Source organism: Helianthus annuus, chromosome 11, assembly GCF_002127325.2.
Source record: "Helianthus annuus cultivar XRQ/B chromosome 11, HanXRQr2.0-SUNRISE, whole genome shotgun sequence".
NCBI classification, from domain to species: domain Eukaryota; kingdom Viridiplantae; phylum Streptophyta; class Magnoliopsida; order Asterales; family Asteraceae; genus Helianthus; species Helianthus annuus.
In genome coordinates this window covers 32,550,014-32,576,270 of record NC_035443.2, presented here as the reverse complement: position 1 = coordinate 32,576,270, position 26,257 = coordinate 32,550,014, and the positions used below count along the sequence as shown (strand labels likewise).

At 38.2% G+C, this 26,257-nt stretch overlaps 1 protein-coding gene across 1 annotated transcript; it reads left to right on the top strand.

The window, feature by feature from the left end:
• Positions 1-4,354: 4,354 nt before the first annotated feature.
• Positions 4,355-24,361, top strand: LOC110888048 (ABC transporter G family member 11). Its single transcript, XM_022135593.2, has 7 exons — positions 4,355-4,526; positions 20,323-20,402; positions 20,505-20,969; positions 21,065-21,151; positions 22,050-22,175; positions 22,274-22,468; positions 23,589-24,361. Exons 1-7 carry the CDS (start codon positions 4,391-4,393, stop codon positions 24,351-24,353), a joined length of 1,854 nt encoding a protein of 617 aa, XP_021991285.1. The 5' UTR covers positions 4,355-4,390; the 3' UTR covers positions 24,354-24,361.
• Positions 24,362-26,257: the final 1,896 nt, after the last annotated feature.

Here is a 26,257-nt window from a genome sequence, read left to right as displayed (position 1 = left end):
ATTGATGACGAAAATCGTACTTTGATGCAATGATTATTGAATCGAAAGTGAAGAAAGAGTTGAAGATGGATGGTTTTTGAAAACGATGAGTTTTGAAGTTTTGGGGAAAGAGGAAGGGAGAAGATGAGATTAGATTGACTAAAACACCCTTCCCCTTTGTTTTTCAATTTTGCCACATGTCACAACCCCATTGCTTCCTATCCTTTCTACCCAAACTATACTTCCTATTTGGTCCTCTCCCTCATCTTTAGTTCTCCATATTTTACTTCGGGCTTGTTTGGCTAAGCTTATTAGAGTTAAAAAGGACTTTTTGAAAAGGAGTTTTTTAAAAAAAGTGTTTGAATTAGTTTATGGGATGGGAAAAGCCAATAAGTCAATAAGTTGTTTTTTAAAAAGTGTTTGTCTTAGCTTATTGATGTAAAATGACTAAAATGGACATTCTTTCATAAGTCAGTATGATATAAGAGGGTAAATAAAGGGTATATTGCTAATTTGAAGCTTGAAAAGTTATAAGCTGGCCAAGAAGTCACAATATGCCATTCATCTCAAAATGACATTCTTTCAAACTGGCAACAAAACCAAAACATTAGAGAGTAAAATGGCTATTTTTAAAGGTTTGGGGCAAAACCATTAAAGTGACCAAACCAACACGGAGCAAAACGGAAGTTTACTCAAAATAAAACAAGGGACATACAATTTCAACATTTTTTTTCAATGAGGTTAATTTAGTCATTTCAACCAATTTAACTAGAAATGGGAGCATTATAAGGTTTATATTGGCAAACCACATGAACTATTTGGGCATTTTACTCTATATAATAATTTAATTTGAGTCACGAACCAGTTTCAGTTCGACCTGTTAGAACCTACCCGGATCGGTTCCTACAAGTCGGTTTTCTCCATTACTAAACCGCTACCAACAAAACCAGTTCAACCTAACGGTTCAGACTGTTTGTTTTGCCTGTAGATGTCTGAATGATTTAAACATATGCCTCTTAATGGTTAAGATCTCTTATCTGAATTGGTCATACATTTACCTCTGAACGGTTAAGAATTATAATGGTTCTTAATGGTTCAGACCTCTTACTGGTTCAAACCTCTTACTGGTTCAACACATAGTCATTTAGAAGTTATCAAACAGCCACTGGTTTTGATCAAGTTTGACCCAAGCGCAATTTGATTTAACCCTTGAACTGGTTTGGAAAAAAAAACCTGGTTTGTTTATCATGTTCACGATAAAAAAACGAATAAGATTGGTCATTGATCGTGGTGCTGGGGATTGGTTGTTGGTGTTGGTGTTGTTAATTATGGCCGCGATAAAAAGATGAATAAGTTTCTATCATGTTAATAGTTGAGTCAAATTCATTGAATAGAAACCAAAGACTTACTATACAATCCAAAGGCTTAACGTTAATGTTCAACAATGTTATTGTGTATGGTACAAAAGGGTGGATTAAATCAGGGAAATTAAAAGGAAGAAAAGAGGCGCGTGAGTTTGTTCAAGGGCATTCTAGTCAATCCAAGCCAATAGTTTCTCTCTCCTCCAATTCCCCCCATTTTTTAAACGTTAATAACTCTTTCATACGACATTATTTTTTTATAAAAATTGCCCCAAAAAAACGAGCGTTTTTTTATCTTTAAAACGAGTATACTATTGCTATATTTAAAAAAAAAATTTAAACCCAGTTGCGTAAAACGCAATAGAAAAACCACGTAAAACGCAATGAAAAAAAAATCCTAAAAAATGACATTTTTCTAAAACGCAATGCACAAAAAACACAAAGAAATGACTTATTTGTAAAACGCAATGACCAGAAAACACATAGAAATGTCTTATTTGTAAAACGCAATAGCCAGAAAACACATAAAAAAGTGTTTTACCTAAAACGCAATGCACAAAAAACACAAAGAAATGACTTATTTGTAAAACACAATGGCCAGAATACACTTAAAATGTCTGTTTTCTAAAACGCAATGGACTGAAAACACATAAAAAGTGTTTTACCTAAAACGCAATGCACCAAAAACACAAAGAAATGTCTTATATGTAAAACGCAATGGCCAGAAAACACTTAAAAATGACTCATTCTAAAACGCAATGGACTGAAAACACCTAAAAATGTGTTTTACCTAAAACGCAATGACTAAAAACACTTAAAAATGTGTTTTTTTTTCTGAAACGCAATAAACAGAAACCACATAAAACTCTCTTATTTCTAAAACGCAATGGACACATAAAACTGTCTGTCACTGTGAACTGTCTGAATTCTCTACGAATTACTGTCTTCGAAATGAGCCAATTTCTGGAAAATTAATTTTTCTGATGCGTTTTTAGTACAGCAATTTCATTTTCAGCTCAACCCTAGCCAGGGGCTCTGCCCCTTGGACCCCGCAAGGGGATGCCGCCCCTGGGACCCCGCTATCGGGGGCTGCCGCCCCCGAACCCCCGCAAAGATCGTAAAACGCAATGACTAAATCAAAAACCCAGATCATGAAAATGAAATTAAAGAATTTCTTACTTGGATTGAAGCCGATTTCTTCATCAATTGACGAAATTTGAATGATAGAAACACTTATCAACACTCGAATCGAACGAATCGAGTGATTATCTCCAAAATCACTGGAAAAACGAGATTTTTTTTTTATGAAATTAAACTGGGTTTTCTTCAAAAAAAAGCTGAAGAACACGTTGATCGGGTTCTGAATCATTGATTGGTGATGAAAATCGCACTATAATGTAGTGATTATTGAGATAGAAAGTGAAGAAATAGTTGAAGATTGTGGGTTTTGAAAATGGTGGGTTTTTGAATTTAATGGGTTTTGAAAAATGAAGAAGAAGGAGTTGGATTGACTAAAATACCCTTTATCTTTATTTTAAAATTTGCCACATGTCATAATCCTATGGCTTCTTATCATTCCTAGCGAAATTAACTTCCTATTTGATCTTTTCCCTGGTACAAAATTGTGTTTAGACGTTTATTGTGATAAAGTAAATAATTAATAATAGTTTGTTAAAGAAGTTGGTAATGGGGCATTATAGGGGCATTATTTAAAAAAAAAACGTCCACTCCCCCATTACATAGGGCATTATGAGGCATTATTTTTGAAAAAATTGCTTGGGCATTATAATTAAAACGCCTAAATTGGAAGAAGGAAGGTTTGACTGGGTTTGACCCACCAATGAGAAAATAGTTTGCTTTTTTTTTTTGTTTAATGATTGGAAGGGGCATTATCAGGCATTATTCCCACTACGCCACTTTTGTAATAACGCCCCATGCTGACTGGGATGACACGTGTCGGATAATGCCCCATAGTAGGGGCATTATTTTTCTAAACCACTACGGGTTATCTTAGTAAACCTAAATGCTTTAATCATAATTAATTTCTTACACACGATAATGTGCACGTAAACATCACTCACAACAAATGGATGATAAAATAATTCATGATATGATATCATCACCTTAAACAATAGCTGGTTACTAATGTTATCAAACCGAATGGATGATAAAATAATTCATGATATGATATCATCACCTTAAACAATAGCTGGTTACTAATGTTATCAAACCGAGACACCGAAATATAATACCAAACAAATAAACTATAAGTTATTGAACAAAATAGATAGTTAATATTTTTAATTTTTTACAACAATACATACGTTCCTGTTTTTTAGTTTCATTCATTTTCACGACCATAATCAATAGTATAAGACTAACAACTATCGTTACACATTCAAACATCCCCTTAATGTAGATTTTATATTATATTTATCTTCATAAAAGAACATATTATTGTGTGTTCTGTAAAAGTAGGTATCAAGTTATATATATTTTTTTCACTTTGATGTTATTGTTGACAAGGGCCTTTTGGTCCAATGATATAGGTGATGGTTAAAGTTTAGGATCTCTAAAGGTCTTAAGATCGAAACTCGATTCAAAGGTGTTTCTTCACACCGGTGTGTTTTCTCTGTAATGGTGTTCTATAGTGAGTTAGGCCCGATGCGTCAAAAACAATATGGATGGTTGATATTCCGTCTCTGGAAAACTAACTCGAGTATTGAGGTTAGTTCCGAACAATGTTAAAAAAATTATTAGATATTAAAAAAATCATTACACTTGAATGACTTAACTCTTATATAAACCTAAATCATCCTTCATCTTTATACACCTTAAAATACATCCCGCCCCGCCCCTTCTTTTAATCTCTCTTAAGAATGGAACCCTCTCATGACATAGAAGTACAGAATCCTCAAGAGGTGGAGATGGAATCTCATGCACTAAAACCACCATACCATGATGGACATCAACACAGCCGTTGTGGTAATGGTGAAGCTGAGAGTGACATCAACAACGGTGTGTGCTTGACTTGGAAAGACTTGTGGGTTATGGTGCGCAATGGACAAACCGGTGGAAGCCAATCCATACTTCAAGGTGTTACCGGGTATGCCATACCCGGTGAGCTCCTAGCTATTATGGGTCCTTCTGGCTCTGGCAAATCCACACTCCTTGACGCCTTAGCAGGTATGCAGTTATTCGGTTCAAAGAAACCAAACGTCTATGCGTTTCGAATCATGCCAACTTTAGCAATTGTTTTGCAACAAAGAAACAGCTAAGGTGGATGGAGTGGATCATGATCATCCAGATCAGGATGATATTTTGTGTCGGTGTCGATGGCATTGTATGGATCCTCATAATCAGGGCCGGTTATCCCCATGTGCAGAGTGGGCTTGAGAACAGGGCCCAAATCATTAAAGGGCCCAAAAATTTTTAAATTTTCTTTATATATATATAGCCCAAATCAGTACAGGTCCAAACTTTGTAAAAAAAAACCCAATCTTATATCGGATAACAGGCCCAAATCATCAAACCAATACTACAATTACCGCTCCTCAGGAAACCAAACGTCGCATGATTTCTGATCGAACAGACGAACAAGTACACAACGTTCGCGGCAGGGATTCATAACCATCGCGATTCGCAGATAATAATCATCATCATCATCCGCAGATTCGCAGTAGAGCCAGGAGGTATTTGTCTGTTAATTGTTGATTTTTTGTTTGTTGTTATCTGTTAGGAGTCGCAACCACGGTTCCGAGTTACGGTTTCGAGTTGCACCTCATCTGACTGTTGTTTATTAATTGTACGTTAAATGTATTAGACTTTGTGTGAATTGTGATTGGATGGACGTTTTTCGTTAATATGTAGAAATTATGCCTCCCGTTCCTAAATATAAACACCTATTCGGCCATCAAAAACGTATGAAGAGGAAGCTAGAGGAACCACACTGTTTGCTTAGCAAGTAAGTTCGATACTTCGATCATTTTTGCTACACTATTTTCGCTAATATGTTTATCTATTTCATAAAAATTATCGTAGTATTATGAATTTTTAGTATTTATATATATATATGATTGAATGATTGATGAGTTTATGTTATATGAAGATTTGTGAATAGGCCCAAATTTTTTTTCTCGAACAGGGCCAAAATTTTTTTTGTGATTTTCGGAGACGGCCCTGCTCATAATCTTCATCCTAAGAGCATTTACATCCCATTTTTCTTCTCTATCTACATAATTTAAATAAATAAACATAGTTTTTCATAAGATTTTGTTTTAGTGGTTTTAATCATTTGAATACAAAATCAAAAAGTTTAACGCCCTTGGTACCTAGATTTTCATTTTATAACCATTTGAGTCCAAATTAGTAACTATTAGGTTTTCTCAGTTACATTTTGTGAAATGATCAAATTACCTTTACAATTAAAACTAGAAGTTAAATATAATACTTTATTTCATCTATTATATATAGGCAAAAGATAAAATACAAATACTCTTATCATACAAAATATACGAATAAGGTGAAAAGGTAAAAAACGCGATGGTATTTTCGTAATTATTTACTCGTAGAGTAATTATCAAAAGTACCCTACAAATGATCTTGTAGGGTAATTTTGTAGAATAATCTTATAAGGTAATTTTGATCTGATAGAATAAATTTTGTAGAGTATCATAATTACTTTACAAATGATCTTGTATGGTAATTTTGATCTTGTAGGGTAATTTTGTAGAGTATCATAACTACTTTACAAATGATCTTGTAGAGTAATTTTGAACTGTATGCAGTGGCGGATCCAGCCAGTTTTTTCACTAGGTTCCTTTTTTCAAATCATACAAGGTTTACACTACAAAAAAACGTTTTTTTCCAAATCATACAAGGTTTACACTATAAAAAAACGTTTTTTTTTCCAAATCGACTGGGTTCCTGGGAACCTGTAAAAAGACTCTAAATCCGCCCCTGACTGTATGTTGTTTAATAAACTTGGAGAGTAATTTTGATACACCTTTAGAGTAATTTTGATAATTACCCTATAAGATCATTTTACAAAATTACCCTACAAGATCAAATACCCTACAAAATCATTTATAGAGTAATTTGATAATTACCCTACAAGCAAATAATTACAAAATTGTCACCGATTTTTTTTTGTTTTTTGTTTTTTTATGCCTTATATATCTTTTGTACGATAAGATTCTTTGTACCTGGACCTAACTCATATATACTCAACACAAAAATCAACTCTCTCTCTCACTCTCTAAACCACTAGCCACCGTCATCACAATCAACAACCACCACCACACCCACTCTCGGCAGCCACCACCTCAATTTCACACAAAACGCCTTTATATCTTTATCTTAAACACACAATTATTTTATTATTATTTTTTCTTTTTATTGTCCACTCACAGTAAATTATGGAGGCTTGGTTTTATGCCTTTAAATATAAAGGTTTGCTTTTCTTTTCTCTAACTTGTTTTATATTACAGAGAAAGGAATTGAGCGATGTTTGAATGTTTTCTTTAAACTAGTAAAATTACTCGCGCGTTGTGACAAGAATTTTGTCGACTTTGATCTTAAAAAAAAAAAAAAGTCAAAATTAGCCAAATTTACCAGTCGGATAAAAATAAAAGGATAATTAAAAAAAAGTCAAAGATTTTTATAAAGGGGAAAGTCAAAGATAAAAAATGGTCAAAAAAGAAGATCAAAGGTGGTCAAAGTTGGTAGGCAAAAAAAAAAAAAGTTCAAAGGTGGTCAAAGTTACTATGCACAAACTTGGTAATTGTATATAGGAGTAGGATCAAATACAAACCATATGTCGTATAAAAATTATAAGAACCATTTAAAAAGTGTTATGTAGCATCTAACCAATTATAGAGAAATGGTAAAATAATAACCTCAATAATATCAATTGTATTGAGTTCCCTATAATTATGCTAACAAGCAATTTGTTCTTTATTTAGATCTTCCTTTTGTTTTCAATGTGTAGCTTCATAAAGAAAAGTGGTGATATCATTCACATATGTACTAAAATCAAATTGTATATATATTAATAGGACATGATTAGGGTCCGAGGGGTATTTTTGTCTTTTCAATCTTCTTTTATTTTCCCAACGTGGTATAATATTTTCTGGCGTCTAAGTTTTTTTGGCGTTAATTGTATTTATTAAACTTTTTGGCGTTGAATTAATTGTTTTTGTGTCACATAGATAATTTTTTGGCGATATAGCGTTTTCTGATCAATTTTTTTGGCCTTTTTGTGGCGTTTTGTATAATAATTCACTACGGGTCATTAATATTTTCATAAGTTAACAATAAGACCAAATGTTTTTTTTGGCGTTTAGTGAATTTTTGGCGTTTAATACCTTTGACAAGTTGCTTTGCCAGCACCCGTTCTCACAGTTTTCACATTACTAGCGTTTTCGTGTTTGTAGTTTTTGGCGTTTTATATAATAATGTAGTTTATTTGTAGAGAATTAGATAACAAAACGACAAATAACTTTATAACAAAACAATACAAAATGAAAAAAAAAATTAAAAATGGTAATCTAATTTCTCTTCCGAATCTTCACTGTCATCAGCTCCTTTTTCTTGAATTTGTTTTGGCGTTTTGAACCTTTTGAATACCTTAGCTAGATGCCAACTTTTCTACATAAACCCCGTCTTTTTCAGACAAAGCTGCTTAGTGGCATCCTGTTTTTTGGTGTGATATTCTTGTTTGGTGGCATGTCATTAAAGATCAACTCTTGCTTGATGCTATTTGTGATAATAGATTCCAAAATAACATTTTATACTTGTGTTGATCCCTTTATTCCATGCTTATATTCATCAAGAACAAAGCTCACAAGATGTCATATCACTGTCATCAGTCTCTTTTTCTAAAAATATTTGTCCATCTCATTCAGCAAAATATTATTGAGATACCCCTCCCCCCCCCCGGAAGAAGAATGTGACAACCCGAAAACTAGAACTTTTCGTTGTGTCGTGATGTAACTTGTTTGTACATTATGTGACTAGTGACTGACTAAACTTAATGATAACGTGAATCTTTATGTGATATGTGCTTTGTTATGTGTGCATTGGTATGTATATATGTATGTGTTATATGTGAGCCGAAAACCCAACCCGAGAACAAGGAACCCGACTCGAGACCATGAGGTCTCGAGTGATTTGTGACCATGACTCGCAACCGGGCGGTTGCGAGTGGGCCTTTGGGCCGTAACCGGTTTGGGCCGAAACCCCAAGCCCAACCCGAAACATCCCTTGGTATATATACCCCACCTTTCCCCACTTTCCCTCATTTCATACACAACACACAAACACACTTCTCCTATTTTCTCTCAAACTAGAAAACCCCAAAACAACATTCCATCTCTTCCTATTTTCGGACCAAGCAAGGATCTCGGACAAGGACTCGGTCAAGACCACTAACTCGGACACTCCATCTTCTCGGTTCTTTTCCTTGTTTACGGCTTCTTCTTCTCAAACCGGTTAGTGTTCTATTTTGTGTGTAGAAATTATGTGTGATATATGAACTAGAAAATGTTTGGTTAGAAACAAGATGCATGATTCTTAGGTTGGTTTGTAAAGCTTGACAATATGTGGTAACATGTTTAAAAATGGTTAGAAAATGGTAGTCTAAGAGTATTCATGGCTAACCAATCTATGCTTCATTGTCCTTGCAAAATGATGTTGTTAAATATGAGATTTCGGCTACAAACATGTGTGTTTCTTGTTCTTACATGATGATCTTGCTAGAAATATGTGAGTTTTGGTTCAAAAATGTGTGATTATGTTGGCATGAAAACCCTAGAAAACTTTGAATATAGGATGAACTTGTTGAATATGGTTTGAAGGTTTTTAAAAATGGCAAAGTTTGATCTATTTTCATGGTTGGTCAGTTTAGGAAAAGTGTTAGTGGAACCTTATTGGCTGTTTCCTAATCTGGGTCTGATTGCATAGTACTTATTGGACTGATAGATCTGCATCATCACGTGTACGTGAAAGGGACAGCTTACGACTCGCAACCACACCGTTGCGACTCGCAACCAAGGCAAGACAACTCGAGACCACGTAGTTGCGACTCGCAACCATAGCATGACAACTCGAAACCTCACGATTGCGACTCGAGACTACGACGGTTGCGACTCGCAACCACAGCATGATGACTCGAGACCACACGGTTACGACTCGCAACCATAACGTGACAAGCCGAAACCACCTGGTTGCGACTCGAGACCAGCTGGTTGCGAGTGGGCTGTCCACTTTGGTTATTGGGCCATTATGTGTTATGGGCTATCTGTTGACTGGGTTATGTGTTACTGTTGACTGCTTAATTGATTAGGCCGGCCCAATAACCCCATGACTGTTTACTTGTATGCATGTTACGTGCCAGTATGTGTTTTACGTGAATACTTGTATCTGACCTATACCGGTAACCATGTTAGGACATGGTGACCAGCGTGTTTGACCGAGTAACCTAAACCTACCGAGCAACCCAAGGTGAGTTCACAACTTAAAAGCATGCGTCCCGGTGGTTTGGGACACGAGACTAACAACCCTATCCCCTGGTAAAAGGGGATACCATTTACATACTTTCCCTGGTTATTGGGAACAAAACTTACTTTTCCTTCCCTGGTATTGGGAAACCTTTTGGACAATCCTATCCCCTGGTAAAAGGGGATACCATTTACATACCTTCCCTAGTTATTGGGAACGAAACTTACTTTTCCTTCCCGGGTATTGGGAAACCTTTTGGTTAATTACTGTTTATACGGATTGCAACTAACGGCACTAAACGAAACTCTATCACTCAAGTCCCTACTACAAATACCGATTAGTCGCCGGGTTAGGCGAACGGGTTATTAGTTGATAGCGCTATTTAGGTGTTTACCAGCCTCACACCGTGCCCTGGTTTGGGACGGGCGTGAACTAATAGACTCAGAAATCCGTCAATGATGATAGAACATTGACATCGGGGCATCCTGCGGATACGCAACGGTTACCTAGTGTTCGGTATTGGAAAAACAGTTTAGTCGCTAACTTTTGGGGTAGCTCCCCAGGGCATGTATAAACGGGTAAATTAACCGGTGAAACAAGTTTTTGGTAATTAAAACTGGACAACTAGTGAACTCACTCAGCATTATTGTTGACCCCTTACTGCATGCTTTGCAGGTAACCAATGATTCAGGAGCTGCTGCTTGGGGATGTGTAGTGTTCGTCAAACCCGTGTGTTGGGATAACTGTTTTGAACAACGAACTGTCTTTAAAACTATTTTGGTTTATGCTTCCGCTGTTTTGTTAAACTAATTACCGAACCTAAACTCTGATATTGCTAATTACTACGGATATTAAATATTTCTTAAATGCTCAGTATAATTGGTGGCTGGATCCTGGTCAGTCACGCCCCCGAAGCGGGTGTTATCCGCAGGTGGAATTTGGGGGTGTGACAGATTGGTATCAGAGCCATTGGTTATAGTGAACTTGGTTTTAAAAAGGGGAAAATCTTTTTGGAGAAAACCAGACTATAACCCGTGACTCGTGACGACACTACACTCCAAGTACAAGGCTCAACACTTTTAACCTCATAGCTCGGACCAGTGTTTACTTGTTTGCTTACTTTATGTTTCCTGTTTCGCTATACGTACTAGTATGCCTAACTAGTGAACGCCCACATACGATATTGCATGTGATTGCACGTTAGCACACCAATATGAATTCCTGAACACTTTCTCGTATCATGTGATTGATAGGGTGGTAATTCCCTAAACCTCCGTGACTTACACTACTTAATACTCTTTGAAATCTACTCGAGTGTGGGGAACCATTTGACATGAGTTAAGAGGAGCTGAGATGAACATGCAAATCACAATATTATTGTGGGTGCACACATAATAATATAGTGGGGTGGATGTAAGTCCCAGTGAGGCTTAACAAGTGAAAAAGGGGTTCCGTTTCGTTATCTGTATGATGAGAAACACAACAGTCCATAGGAACCGTAGCAGTGATTGTCTCCTACTCGAACACGATCTTTTCACTTCTCACTGCACCCCTTTCGAACCTCGATGCTATCGAGTATTACCTGAACACCCATATGAACGCCTAGCGAACTGTGTAGAACATTAGGTGCTTGTATGAACATCCCTGGGATGGATGTTGAAACGACAATGATTGGACTATATCCTTCTCACCTTTCTTCGCTTGCTGGAACTTAACGTGTTGACGTCTTAAATCCCGAAGTGCGATCACTTCTGCAACACTATCTCAACATACCGTGTAGTACTCAGTCAAGAGGGTAGACGTAGTACCTTACTGGCTTCAGCATTTGAACGACCCTAGTCACCGACAACGAGCATCAGCGAATTGACTTCAATCGAACCCTTAACCCTAGTCAGCGGCTCATAGGAGCCAGCTCTTACGAATCAGTCGGGCCATAAGCGATGACAATTGACAATGGTACGGAAATGCGTAACGGCCAGCTCAATAAGTACGTCTTGGGACGCGGCACGGAAACGTGACAAGATGGACTTGTCAGTGAAGGATCGTAGCGCACCATTTCAAGCAACGACATCAGAAACAACAGTCGCGACAACCTCAAGGTCAACAACCAGGGGAATGATAATAGTAATGGGAATCCTCGCAACCGTAACAACAACATTGGAAATGATGCTCGTGGAAGGGCATTTAGGATTGGCGCAGGCGACGCCAGGCATAGTAGCAACATGGTAGCTTGTATGGGTAGTTGTTTGCTTCATCTCTATTCTGCTTAACCCTGATACTTCCTGAAACCGAACCAGATGTGGAATCGACTGATGGCAAGTCAATAGAATCTCAAAAGTTCGTTAGGATGTAAACACGACCTTGTGGGACGAGTGTCCGATGTCGACCTTCCTTCTACCACACTCGATGGTTTCAACGCAGTAGTTAGTGTGAATTGGTTACCCAGGAATCGCGCGAATATACCCGGTGAGGAGAAAACTTTGTGTGGAGAATCGGCAATTGTTCTAAAGCATCAGAGTAGTTCAATAGTTAGCGCCATCTCAGCTGTGGAGGCCAGAAGTGTCTACAGAGAGATTACTCCGCTGTGTTAGCAACCGCTACGGATGTTAAGGCTAAGGAAAAGTGGATCGAGGATCCACCAGTTGTTCGTTGTTTCTCTCGGCGTGCTATCCGAGGAACATTCAGTTTTTCTTCTGAAAATTTGTTAGGCGGAATCTCAGTTTGATCTCACGTCTGAGGCAGCCCTGATTACTTGTACCTTTACCATTTTGCGCCAGGAAGGTCGCAAGATCTATCAAAGCAACTATAGGAACCGTTGGACAGGAGTTTTGTAGGGTCTAGTTCTTCGCTTTGGGGGAGCCCCACTTATCCTAGGGAAGATGGGCCTTTTCGTGTGTATACTGACTATTAAGAACTCATCAAGGTGACAGCCCATAACCGTTTGTCTCGATCCCGTATTGGCAACCTGTTGACCAGTTACATGGGTCATGCTCCTATGTGAAGATTGAGTAGCGAACGAACTAACATCAGATGGAAGTCCAAATGGAGGATGTTCCTAAAACGGCATAGCAAACGCAATAAGGCCATTTCCAGGAAACACCGGATGAATCATTCCATGACCTTTTGGGGTGAACAACCCACCAGCTGCTTTATGGATCACACTGCAACTGTGTTTATCTAGTACGTTTTGAATCACTTCTAGGAGAAAGGGGCACCATGAACAACACTTGTATTCCATTGTAGAGCTTCTAGGGGAGGAGCGTCTACGTGCGAAGTCTACCTAAGTATGACTTCAGGATTCGGGAAGTACACATTTTCTTTTTATCAAACAACGAAGTGGGAATACACATGGGTCTCGCTAAGATCCATTTTGTTAGGAACTGATCAACATCAAAGATCCCTTCGAGGATACAAGAGTTTCTTGGTCCCACTAGATACTATCGCAGCTTAATCACAAGATTTTCGAAGGTCGCACAGCTTAAGTCTCGTTGGCACATCGGGGTGTTGCGTTCGTGAAAGACCAAGACAGGAGGACGTCTTTTCAGCTTTCGAATCCCAAATTTGTAATGCACTGAGCATCATCTTCACCCTAGGGTACGGGTGATCTAGCGGTATACCATGATGCTTCGAATCAGGGTCCCAGTACACACGGATGCAACGCGAGAGGGTTATTGCTTACGCCTCTCGACAACTTAGGACGCACGAAAGGAACTACACAACGCATGATTTGGAACTGGGAGCAGTGATCTTCGCACGTAAGTTATGACGGCATTACCTATACGGAACCAAGTACGCCATCTACACCGACCACGGAAGTTTAGAACACATATTCAAGCAGAAGGAACTAAATATGCGACAGCGACGATGGGTCGGACTGCTGAATGATTACGAGTGCCAGGTATCACCCGGGCAAGGCCAATGTAGTGGCAGACGACCTCAGTCGGAAGGACACTACGCCTAAGCGCGTAAGAGCTTTACAACTCACGATCCATTCTAGTCTACCTTCGCAAATACGAGCTGCTCAGATAGAAGCACTGAAACCAGAGAACGTTAGAGCTGAAGCCCTACGCGGGTCAAGGCAACACTTAGAACAGAAGGAAGACGGTGCTTATTATGTAACAGGACGCATTTGGGTCCCACTCTATGGCGACTTACGAGAACTTGCGATGAATGAAGCGCACAAATCTCGCTACTCAGTACACCCTGGTTCGGACAAGATGTACCACGATATTAAGACTACGTATTGGTGGCCTAGCATGAAGGCCCACATAGCAACTTACGTCAGCAAGTGTTTGACTTGTGCGCGAGTCAAGACGGAATATCAGAAACCCTCAGGCCTACTCCAACAACCAGAGATACCACAATGGAAATGGGAGTAAATTTCCATGGATTTCGTTACTGGCCTACCTAGATCACAACGCGGAAACGACACTATCTGGGTGATCGTGGATCGACTCACGAAATCCGCACACTTCTTGGCAATCGAAGACAACAGATGAATTCTCCACTCTGGCGAAGATATACCTCAAGGAAGTGGTTTCGAGGCACGGGGTGCCCACCTCTATCATCTCTGATCGAGATGCACGTTTTACTTCGGAACTGTGACAAGCAATGCACAAGTCTTTTGGCTCACGTTTAGTTATGAGCACAACATATCACCCACAGACGGACAGGCAATCCGAACGCGCTATTCAAACATTAGAAGACATGCTTCGCGCTTGTGTAAACGACTTTGGCAACAGCCGGGAAAGGCATCTGCCACTCGTGGAATTCTCGTATAATAACAGCTACCACACCAGCATTAAAGCTGCTCCGTTTGAGGCATTGTACGGACGTAAATGCCGGTCACCTCTTTGTTGGGCAGAGGTGGGGGATAGTCAAATCACTGGTCCAGAACATGTGGTAGACACTACTGAGCGGATTGCTCAAATACGACAACGCATGGCGGCCGCTCGTGACCGTCAGAAGGCCTACGCCGATAAGGGCAGGAAACCACTTGAGCTCCAGGTTGGGGAGCGGGTATCACTCAAAGTTTCACCCTGGAAGGGTGTGGTTCGTTTTGGTAAACGAGGCAAACTCAACCCACGGTACGTTGGACCTTTCGAAATCCTTGAGAAAATAGGCAAGGTGGCCTACAGACTGAACTTACCAGCAGAACTCGGTGCAGTTCACCACGTTTTCCATGTGTCGAATCTGAAGAAGTGTCTGTCAGATGAGACGCACGTAGTTCCTCTGAAGGAACTCACGATCGACGAACAGTTGAAATTCGTCGAAGAACCTGTCGAAATCACGGACCGGGATGTTAAGGTCCTCAAGAGCACTAGAATACCTCTTGTTCGAGTCCGTTGTAACTCACGTCGCGGCCCAGAGTTCACCTGGGAGCGCGAAGATCGGATGAAACAAAAATATCCCCAACTGTTTGAGAACAGTACAAACGCTACTGAGGCTGAAGCTACGGAATTTCGGGACGAAATTCCAGATCAACGGGGGGTGGATGTGACACCCCAGGATAACCGGGAAAACCTTACAACTTGACTAGCTTCCTCAGTGAGTGCCATCAAATTTCGGGACGAAATTTCTTTCAACTTGGGGATGATGTGACAACCCGAAAACTAGAACTTTTCGTTGTGTCGTGATGTAACTTGTTTGTACATTATGTGACTAGTGACTGACTAAACTTAATGATAACGTGAATCTTTATGTGATATGTGCTTTGTTATGTGTGCATTGGTATGTATATATGTATGTGTTATATGTGAGCCGAAAACCCAACCCGAGAACAAGGAACCCGACTCGAGACCATGAGGTCTCGAGTGATTTGTGACCATGACTCGCAACCGGGCGGTTGCGAGTGGGCCTTTGGGCCGTAACCGGTTTGGGCCGAAACCCCAAGCCCAACCCGAAACATCCCTTGGTATATATACCCCACCTTTCCCCACTTTCCCTCATTTCATACACAACACACAAACACACTTCTCCTATTTTCTCTCAAACTAGAAAACCCCAAAACAACATTCCATCTCTTCCTATTTTCGGACCAAGCAAGGATCTCGGACAAGGACTCGGTCAAGACCACTAACTCGGACACTCCATCTTCTCGGTTCTTTTCCTTGTTTACGGCTTCTTCTTCTCAAACCGGTTAGTGTTCTATTTTGTGTGTAGAAATTATGTGTGATATATGAACTAGAAAATGTTTGGTTAGAAACAAGATGCATGATTCTTAGGTTGGTTTGTAAAGCTTGACAATATGTGGTAACATGTTTAAAAATGGTTAGAAAATGGTAGTCTAAGAGTATTCATGGCTAACCAATCTATGCTTCATTGTCCTTGCAAAATGATGTTGTTAAATATGAGATTTCGGCTACAAACATGTGTGTTTCTTGTTCTTACATGATGATCTTGCTAGAAATATGTGAGTTTTGGTTCAAAAATGTGTGATTATGTTGGCATGAAAACCCTAGAAAACTTTGAATATAGGATGAACTTGTTGAATATGGTTTGAAGGTTTTTAAAAATGGCAAAGTTTGATCTATTTTCATGGTTGGTCAGTTTAGGAAAAGTGTTAGTGGAACCTTATTGGTTGTTTCCTAATCTGGGTCTGATTGCATAGTACTTATTGGACTGATAGATCTGCATCATCACGTGTACGTGAAAGGGACAGCTTACGACTCGCAACCACACCGTTGCGACTCGCAACCAAGGCAAGACAACTCGAGACCACGTAGTTGCGACTCGCAACCATAGCATGACAACTCGAAACCTCACGATTGCGACTCGAGACTACGACGGTTGCGACTCGCAACCACAGCATGATGACTCGAGACCACACGGTTACGACTCGCAACCATAACGTGACAAGCCGAAACCACCTGGTTGCGACTCGAGACCAGCTGGTTGCGAGTGGGCTGTCCACTTTGGTTATTGGGCCATTATGTGTTATGGGCTATCTGTTGACTGGGTTATGTGTTACTGTTGACTGCTTAATTGATTAGGCCGGCCCAATAACCCCATGACTGTTTACTTGTATGCATGTTACGTGCCAGTATGTGTTTTACGTGAATACTTGTATCTGACCTATACCGGTAACCATGTTAGGACATGGTGACCAGCGTGTTTGACCGAGTAACCTAAACCTACCGAGCAACCCAAGGTGAGTTCACAACTTAAAAGCATGCGTCCCGGTGGTTTGGGACACGAGACTAACAACCCTATCCCCTGGTAAAAGGGGATACCATTTACATACTTTCCCTGGTTATTGGGAACAAAACTTACTTTTCCTTCCCTGGTATTGGGAAACCTTTTGGACAATCCTATCCCCTGGTAAAAGGGGATACCATTTACATACCTTCCCTAGTTATTGGGAACGAAACTTACTTTTCCTTCCCGGGTATTGGGAAACCTTTTGGTTAATTACTGTTTATACGGATTGCAACTAACGGCACTAAACGAAACTCTATCACTCAAGTCCCTACTACAAATACCGATTAGTCGCCGGGTTAGGCGAACGGGTTATTAGTTGATAGCGCTATTTAGGTGTTTACCAGCCTCACACCGTGCCCTGGTTTGGGACGGGCGTGAACTAATAGACTCAGAAATCCGTCAATGATGATAGAACATTGACATCGGGGCATCCTGCGGATACGCAACGGTTACCTAGTGTTCGGTATTGGAAAAACAGTTTAGTCGCTAACTTTTGGGGTAGCTCCCCAGGGCATGTATAAACGGGTAAATTAACCGGTGAAACAAGTTTTTGGTAATTAAAACTGGACAACTAGTGAACTCACTCAGCATTATTGTTGACCCCTTACTGCATGCTTTGCAGGTAACCAATGATTCAGGAGCTGCTGCTTGGGGATGTGTAGTGTTCGTCAAACCCGTGTGTTGGGATAACTGTTTTGAACAACGAACTGTCTTTAAAACTATTTTGGTTTATGCTTCCGCTGTTTTGTTAAACTAATTACCGAACCTAAACTCTGATATTGCTAATTACTACGGATATTAAATATTTCTTAAATGCTCAGTATAATTGGTGGCTGGATCCTGGTCAGTCACGCCCCCGAAGCGGGTGTTATCCGCAGGTGGAATTTGGGGGTGTGACAAAGAATCCATTCAGTGAAAGCTTTGCCATCTATTGTTATTTTAACTAACATTATTTGCCGTTTTAAAGTGAGTGGTTTCTAGAGGATACGGCGTTTGTTTTTCTGGGTGTGATCAATTTCATTGTGTACAGACCTCTCTCTTATAGGAGTTTTTTGGCGCGTAGTTTAGGCAGGACTTTTTTATTGTAATAAATGATAGTAATAAAGTAACCGTCTTTTCAGTTACTGTTTTTGTGTTTACTGTTTTGATCAGGTTTTATCAGTTTTATAGGTGATAGACGTCCCATCTTCTAAGTTTGACATTTTTTTAAATGGCGTTATGCAGACAAAGATGACAAAATACAATAACGGAGAAAATAAAATATTAAGCAGGAAAAATATTTTTTGTTATTTTTTACGTTTTGTAAGGAATAACCTTTTTTAGTATATTTTGTCGTTTTGCCAATAAAGAGAGAAGTATATCATTTAATAATATTAAAAAAAAAGATTACACAGAAGAAAAAAAAGAGGCAAAAAAATTAAACCCTTCGTCATAAGGTACTTTATCCGAAAAGTATCCATTACTTGCGTCATCTTCTTCCTCGGAGTCTTCATCTGGATCTTCATCCATATCATCACCTTCACCTTCATTGGCTTCTTGTTTCTGAAAATTCTGAAGCCTCCACTTGAACATGTCTTGCATTAACTCCAATTTTGAGTCCATTTCTGTGTTCGTACAAGTGGCGTTATGCAATTCTTCCATGAAACCCAGACCCTGCTTTGTCATGATGTTTTCTAGCTAGTAGACTTCCTGCTCTCCTCTGTCGTATGTAACGGTCACAATGTCTGTTTCATCATCAAAACGCCATAATGTCATGACAGAGTGCGGCTTCACATCTGCTTTGACTGGTCCAAATTTCCTGGTTAATGCTTTCATAAGCATATGTGTTTCATGGCATTCATTGTCTAGAGCGATGCCAAGGGATAAGATACCCCTCTGTACCTCTTCTTCCATCTTCCAAATTGCCCTGACCGTCTTAACATACACCTTCCTTCTGTTGTCAAAACGGAGGACGAATCGCCTGATTGCGATAGTGTATCTCCACGAAACGATTGTTGCCATTTTTGGCGTTTTGGTTAAGTTGGCGTTTTTGGTTAAAGATGATTTTGCAGATATGGATAGATTTAAGTGATTATAGAAGCTATGTTTTACCTTGTTTATGTAATGATTTTTTGGCGCGTAATTTAGGAGAAAATTTCTTCTAATAAATGTTAATAACTGAAATTCAGTTACTGTGTTTGTTTCATCTTCCTGTAATATCCAACGCGTTTTATCATAATTTTTTGGCGTTTTGTTTTTAATAGCGTTTTATTTTTTCTGAATGACGTGTTATCATTTGATGGCGTTTTAAATATGAGCGGTAAAAGACCCTTTTGCCCTTAATGAACACGTCCCACATAATAAACTTGATGTTATTTACGAAAACGCCACCGTGCAATCTAGTCCATGGATTGTTTTGATCGGACGACCTATAAGCGTTCTCACCGTTCTCACACTTCTCACCGTTTTCTCTAAATCATGCCCCTATATTAATAATAATTATTCTCAAAGATATAAAGCTAAAGTACATAGAGGGTGGGTTGTAATGCCCTAAGGCCATGTGTAGTGGTCACCCCTCATCATGTGGGGTTATTGGATACCTGACATTTGCGTAAGAAAAGGGGGTTATATCACATGGGTGTGTAGTGAAGTTATACGCCTTCAATTTATGTATATATCTTTGTATATATATGTGTGTGAGAGAATTAACTAACTACACGCAATTATAATCTTCACGGGGAGGCCGGAATCTGCTGTATGGCGCCGCCCGGGGCGGTGTGTTGCGGCGCGATAAGGCGCTATGGCTGGGGGGTGGCGCTATACCACCTGACTAATCATTCCCATCCTCTTCAAAAATCTTCATCTTGGTCATGACCATCATCCCCTCCACCCCAACATCGATTCTCCCATTTGTCTACGTGGACTAGGTACCGATCTCCCATCCTGAGATAATGAGATTATACCGTCCAAGCATCCACCCTTATAATGATCGATAAATGGTATTACAATTTTAACTAATATTTTCTAGGGTGTTGTTGAAGATTGACCACCCCAGTAGTGTACACAAAGTGATCACATCTTATATATAATATGGGTCGTGTGCGAAGGCCGTATTGGTCATTCAGTGGCCACGTCAGTTATGTATTTGTCAATCAAAACATCATACGGGCCATATGATTTTGGCTTTCTTATGAACCATATGATCATTTATTTTCCTATAATGCAGCTTGTATTACATGTCAGCAGTATCTGGATAAATGAGAGTGATATTAATTTGTATAGCCCTGTCCATTTTTTTATGCAGGAAGACTAGATCCCAAGACTAGGAAGAGTGGTGATATTTTAATTAATGGAATCAAGAGAGCTCTAGCATATGGGACTTCGGTAAGAATTAAAAATATTTAGGACATACGATTTTATTAGGATCATCCTTGGTCTCATTTTCAGTTGATAACACATAATTACTGACAGTTCAAAACTATGCAGGCTTATGTGACACAAGATGATACATTGATCACATCACTTACGGTCCGTGAAAGTGTCTACTATTCAGCGCAGCTTCAACTGCCAGACTCCATGTCTAAAACCGAGAAGAAGGAGATAGCGGAAATGACCATAAAAGAGATGGGTCTTCAAGATTCAATGGACACGAGGATCGGAGGGTGGGGAGCTAAAGGCCTGAGTGGAGGCCAGAAGAGACGAGTTTGCATATGTATCGAGATCTTAACTCGTCCTAAGCTTCTCTTTCTTGATGAACCAACAAGCGGTCTTGATAGTGCTGCTTCATACTATGTGATGAGCAGGATTGCAAGGCTTGATCAACACCACGGAAGGACCATCATTGCATCAATTCATCAGCCATCCAGTGAAGTATTTCGGCTTTTTCATAATCTTTGCCTTCTTTCTTATGGAAGAACAATTTACTTTGGCAAGACGAGCTATGCAAATGAAGTAGGGACATCATACAATTCAGTTCATGCCTAGATGATTTTCAATAGAAAAAACGTGAACTAAATAAGCTAAATTTATATCTTGTTTGGATGCAGTTTTTCGCTTTGAATGGCTTCCCTTGCCCAAATTTCCAGAATTTATCTGATCACTTTCTTAGAACAATAAATAAGGATTTTGATGAGGTAACATCTTTACTAAACGTACACTCCGTATCTATCATGCTTCTTATCTATCGTATTTATTGTGTACCACACAGACGTTCACACCATCAATACATATTTCTTTAGAATTTTCAAGTTATGTTCTCTACATTCTCAATCATGAACTTCAACATAAACTCATTTATGTAATTCTTAAGTGATGGCATTCCTAAAGAAAACTCAAACCAAATCCCGCACAAGTTGCAAGCCTTAATAAGCTATGTGCTAGAATTAGAGATGAATATGACTCTTTAATTGTCCTGAGAACTTGGTCTAGTGATAATTTGGTCTGCCCTCCCTAGTGGAGACGAAAGTTCGATTCTCGCTTAGGTCATTTTCGAGTGGGTCATTTTCGAGGGACATCTGGGTGAAGGGATGAATCTGTGCTTTAATCCTGGGTTCGAACCTTAAGCGGGGCGAGGGTTTACGGATTCTATCCGGTTCCCGCGCATCGGGGCGCACGGTTTCATGGCGGTCGAGGAGTCGAACTTCGACATAGCGCCGAGCAGGGTGGGTTTACACGTGAGATTCTTTGCCGTTCAAAAAAAAATATGACTCTTTAATTAATTTACTTAATATAATTTTTTATTTTTAATTGATGAGATTTTTGTTTTTTGTGATGTTAAATTTTTAATTTTAAAATTAAAGACTTCCTCAAATTCTATAAAGGTTCTAATATATTTTTCAAATATAGTTTTTATTTTAAATAAATCAAATTAACATAATATATTTTGGTATAAAATGATTTTGATTTTAAAAAATAAGTGTAAAAAGTGGTGATAATAGGGTATATATAGATGTTTTTTAAAGATGCAGGGTTGGAAAGAACATATGTATTTTTGAAAAATATCTAGAAATCTAATGTGTAGCTGATTCACAGGACATTGAACAAGGTTCAGCTGAAAGGATAGCTACAGAGGAAGTTATTAATATCTTAATAGATTCTTACAAGTCATCTACTACTTACCAAGAAGTTAACAGTAACATAACCGAAATCTGCGAGAAGGTGAAGTAGTAATTCATTAATATCAAAGTAAAATCATAACAGAGATTGTTTTGCTTTTGGTAATAATAAAAGATGGATATTTTCTTGGGTATTTATAGGGTGATGCAGCACATGATAATATTAAGGACCATGCTAACTTCTCAACCCAATCTCTTGTACTCACGAAGAGGTCTTTCGTCAACATGCATCGTGATCTTGGCTACTACTGGTTGCGCCTCGCTATATACTTAGCATTGTCCTTAGGTCTTGGAACACTCTACTATAAAGTTGGGTCCAGTTATAGTTCAGTTGAGGTAACAAAACTATATTACTTTAGATATTGTTGGTAATACAATAGTTGGATCGATCTAATTGATGCAATTTCAGTTTTCCTATGATAGAATTTTTTGATTAATAGGTGGTCGAGGAAATTGATATGGGTAAATAAATTTTTTGAACATGTTGGTTTGTAGGTAGTTAGCTTGTAGAGGGAGCAGACTAGATCTATTAATGTTGAATTTCTTATTATTTTCCAATAATTTATTTAGCATATAATTGGGGTTTTCTTTAATTTCATGTAATGTTTGCATTTCAAAAAATCTAAATACAAAAAATTGTTTATTAGTTATTTATCTTGACATTTTGATTTGCTTTCAATAAAAGATAGATATATCAGAATAGGGTGGAGTTATAGAGTGAACATTGGTGTATTTGTGAATTAAGTGAACAAATCCTGGCCATTGATTTATATCCCTAAATCGTAAAATACACTGTTGTATTTTCATTATCAAATTTTGGTCATTAATTTACACTTGTGTATTGATAATCAAGAGCTAGGATTAGTTCCATAGTGTTCACTATCAAGGAGTTTGTTCACTAATAAACATATCCCTATCCGAATATTGATAAAAAGAACAAAACAAAACAAAACATGTATTTGGATTTTAGAAGAAAAAAAAAACATAGATGTTATAAGTTATTTAAGAAAAAACAAAATTAAATGTGAATGAATTATTAGAAATATTAAAAGGCAATGAAATTCAATTCAATATTTATTTATTTTGAATTATTAGAAAAATTAAGCAAACCTGGTGGGTGGGTGGGTGGGTTGCCAAATAAACTCAATTATTTCTAGTCAAGCTACAAATTAAAAAAAAATATGTTATTATACACCATGGATATACACTTCCTCACATGCATTATGGATACATACTTGTTAATAATCAGAGAGAGAATTCATGAAAAGGTTTGAAATTCTGTTTATTTTCTAATAATTTTACAATGAAAAGAAACTCCAATATATAGGAATTTACATAGTTCAAAAAGGAAAAAAAATACATGATTGATGAACTGTGAATTAGCTGTGATTAATAAGCTGATCCCTTTATTGTCACTCAAAATATATTTTCCTTTTTTTTCTAACAATACTTGCAGGCTAGAAGTTCGATGCTAATGTTTGTGGCTTCATTCTTAACATTCATGGCCATAGGGGGGTTCCCCTCATTTGTGGAGGACATGAAAGTATTCGAACGTGAAAGATTAAATGGACATTACTCAACCGGGGCTTTTGTTATAGCAAACACCCTATCTTCAATTCCATACTTGTTACTAGTATCCGTGATTCCAGGGACATTAGCATACTACCTAGCAGGACTTCGTGACGGATTGGATCACTTTGCATACTACACATCGGTACTATTTTCTTGTATGTTGGTAGTTGAGAGCCTTATGATGATCGTCGCAAGCATAGTTCCGAATTATTTAATGGGAATCATAGTAGGTGCGGGGATTCAAGGCCTCATGATTCTAGGTGGTGGGTTCTTTCGCTTACCCAATGATTTACCTTACCCGTTTTGGAAATACCCTCTATTTTACATTGGATTTCACAAGTATGCCTATCAAGGACTGTTCAAGAACGAGTTTGAAGGGGTAATGTATGTCTATAAAGAAGCCGGGGTGCAAAAAGTTATCGATGGAGAATATATATTAAGGGAGAAATGGCAAGTTGAAATGGGTTATTCAAAGTGGACTGATTTGTTGATAATATTTGGGATGGTGGTGGTTTGTAGGGTTTTGTTTTGTGTTATAATCATGATCGCTGAGAAGGTTAAGTCTGGTTTAATGGCTGTGGTGTTTTGTATGCCAGAGAAGAAGAAAGGGCAAGTGATGATCAATCCATTTGCCACACCTTCTCATTAACTAGTCAATCAAATCAAGAGTGAATTGCAAGTTTTGTCCTTTATCTTTAGGCCATTTTGCAAATTTTGTCCTTTATGTTTAAATTTGACGAGTTTTGTCCTTTATGTTTGAAAATCAAGCACGTTTTACCCTTTGGGGCAAAACGTGCTTGATTTTTAAGGACAAAACGTATTTGATTTTTTAAACATAAAGGACAAAACGTGCTTGATTTTTAAACATAAAGGACAAAACGTGCTTGATTTTTAAGGCCCAAAGGATAAAACGTGCTTGATTTTTAAACATAAAGGACAAAACTCGTCAAATTTAAACATAAAGGACAAAACTTGCAAAATAGCCTAAAGATAAAGGACAAAACTTGCAATTCACTCTCAAATCAATAACATAATGTGTGTCCAAATACTTGAAATAATTTAGTATCGACTTTAATTTTAAATCTATAAACATCTATAATTAAAAAGCTATCACTATGCATATACATACAAATTAAGTTTGTCATATCATAGTAATAGTATGGTTTTGAATAAAATAGATATTCGTTCATGGGAATTGAGAATGGTTTTGCCTTTAATAATTAAACGGAGATTCTATTCGCACACCGGTGAATCTATCCTCACACTTTGACATTCGATCGTATAGGCCTATACGATTCATATTGGATAAAATTAAGACATGACAGACTGACAGGGTCAGCGTATGTCTGGCGGGCGTCTTATACGGATCGTATAGGACTATACGATCCGTATTGAGGTCCTGATTTTTTGAGGTTTTGGTGTGTTGGGTTTGGTTATTCGTGCTTATTGTTAGTTATTTTTGTTTTATGAGTTTTAAAATTTTTATTTTTTATATCGTTACGTATCGTATTATAGCGTATCGTGACATATCGTATCACATTTTTAACTTTTAATATTTTATCGTGATGTATTGTAGCGTATCATAACGTATCGTGACGTATCTATCACATTTTTAACTTTATTATATTTTATCGTGACGTATTATAGCGTATCGTGACATATCGTATCACATTTTTAACTATGTTATATTTTATCATGACGTGTCGTATGATATCGTATCATCTTTGTACTGTATCGTGCCGTAACGTAGTTGTATTTTGTATTATTTTTTATGTTGATGTATTCACAATGTGTAGTATTATAACATTATACATTATACGTAACCAAGCAAACCAATCTAAACAATCACAAATATAAATAAACTGAAACTGCAAATTTAACTATATAATAAGTTTATATATATATAGATGACATCGTCCAAAATACATAAACAATCAAAATACAAAAAAAAGTATAACAATCTTAAACCGTTGGATCCGCATCCTAACGCTCCTGAGTCGTGCCTGAGGGCCCCGGATCCTGAGTCGTGCCTGATGACCCCGGATCCTGTCCAGGGCTAGGAGGCAATGTCGGTATCGGCAATGGGGTCCGACCATGCTCGTTAGTCGCCTATATATCGCCTTGGATCGACCGCATGAGAAGGGCCTCAGTACGAGCATGATGGGCGTCTATGTGGATTCGCTTTGAGGATCGATTCCTTAACCGTTGAATGCAATGAACACGCATCTTGTGCGGAATCCAAGTACGTGGGTAGATTGAACACAAAGATGTAATTAAATGTTGTTTTGTATAAGATTGACAAGTACAGAACCACGAACACAAATGAGCAGAGCTTCGCCTCTTTAATGCTCGAAAGTTACAAATGAACAAGACCCTACACCTCTATATATAGACATAGTGGCTTCGTACTAAACTACCTATGAACGGGCCTTGGTTCGTAAGAACCCACTCTCTTCGTACGAACCTACATGTTACGAACCCACATATTCAATATTCAGTCTATTCGTACGAACCTATTAGGTCCGTTCTTACGAACTAACTATAACATGCATG

Excerpts from the sequence above, each read along its gene's own strand:
- LOC110888048 (XM_022135593.2), top strand. The coding sequence starts at position 4,391 with ATGGTGCGCAATGGACAAACCGGTGGAAGCCAATCCATACTTCAAGGT. Across the intron at positions 20,970-21,064 it reads AGACGAGCTATGCAAATGAA|TTTTTCGCTTTGAATGGCTT; the intron begins GTAGGGACATCA and ends GTTTGGATGCAG. Across the intron at positions 21,152-22,049 it reads TAAATAAGGATTTTGATGAG|GACATTGAACAAGGTTCAGC; the intron begins GTAACATCTTTA and ends GCTGATTCACAG.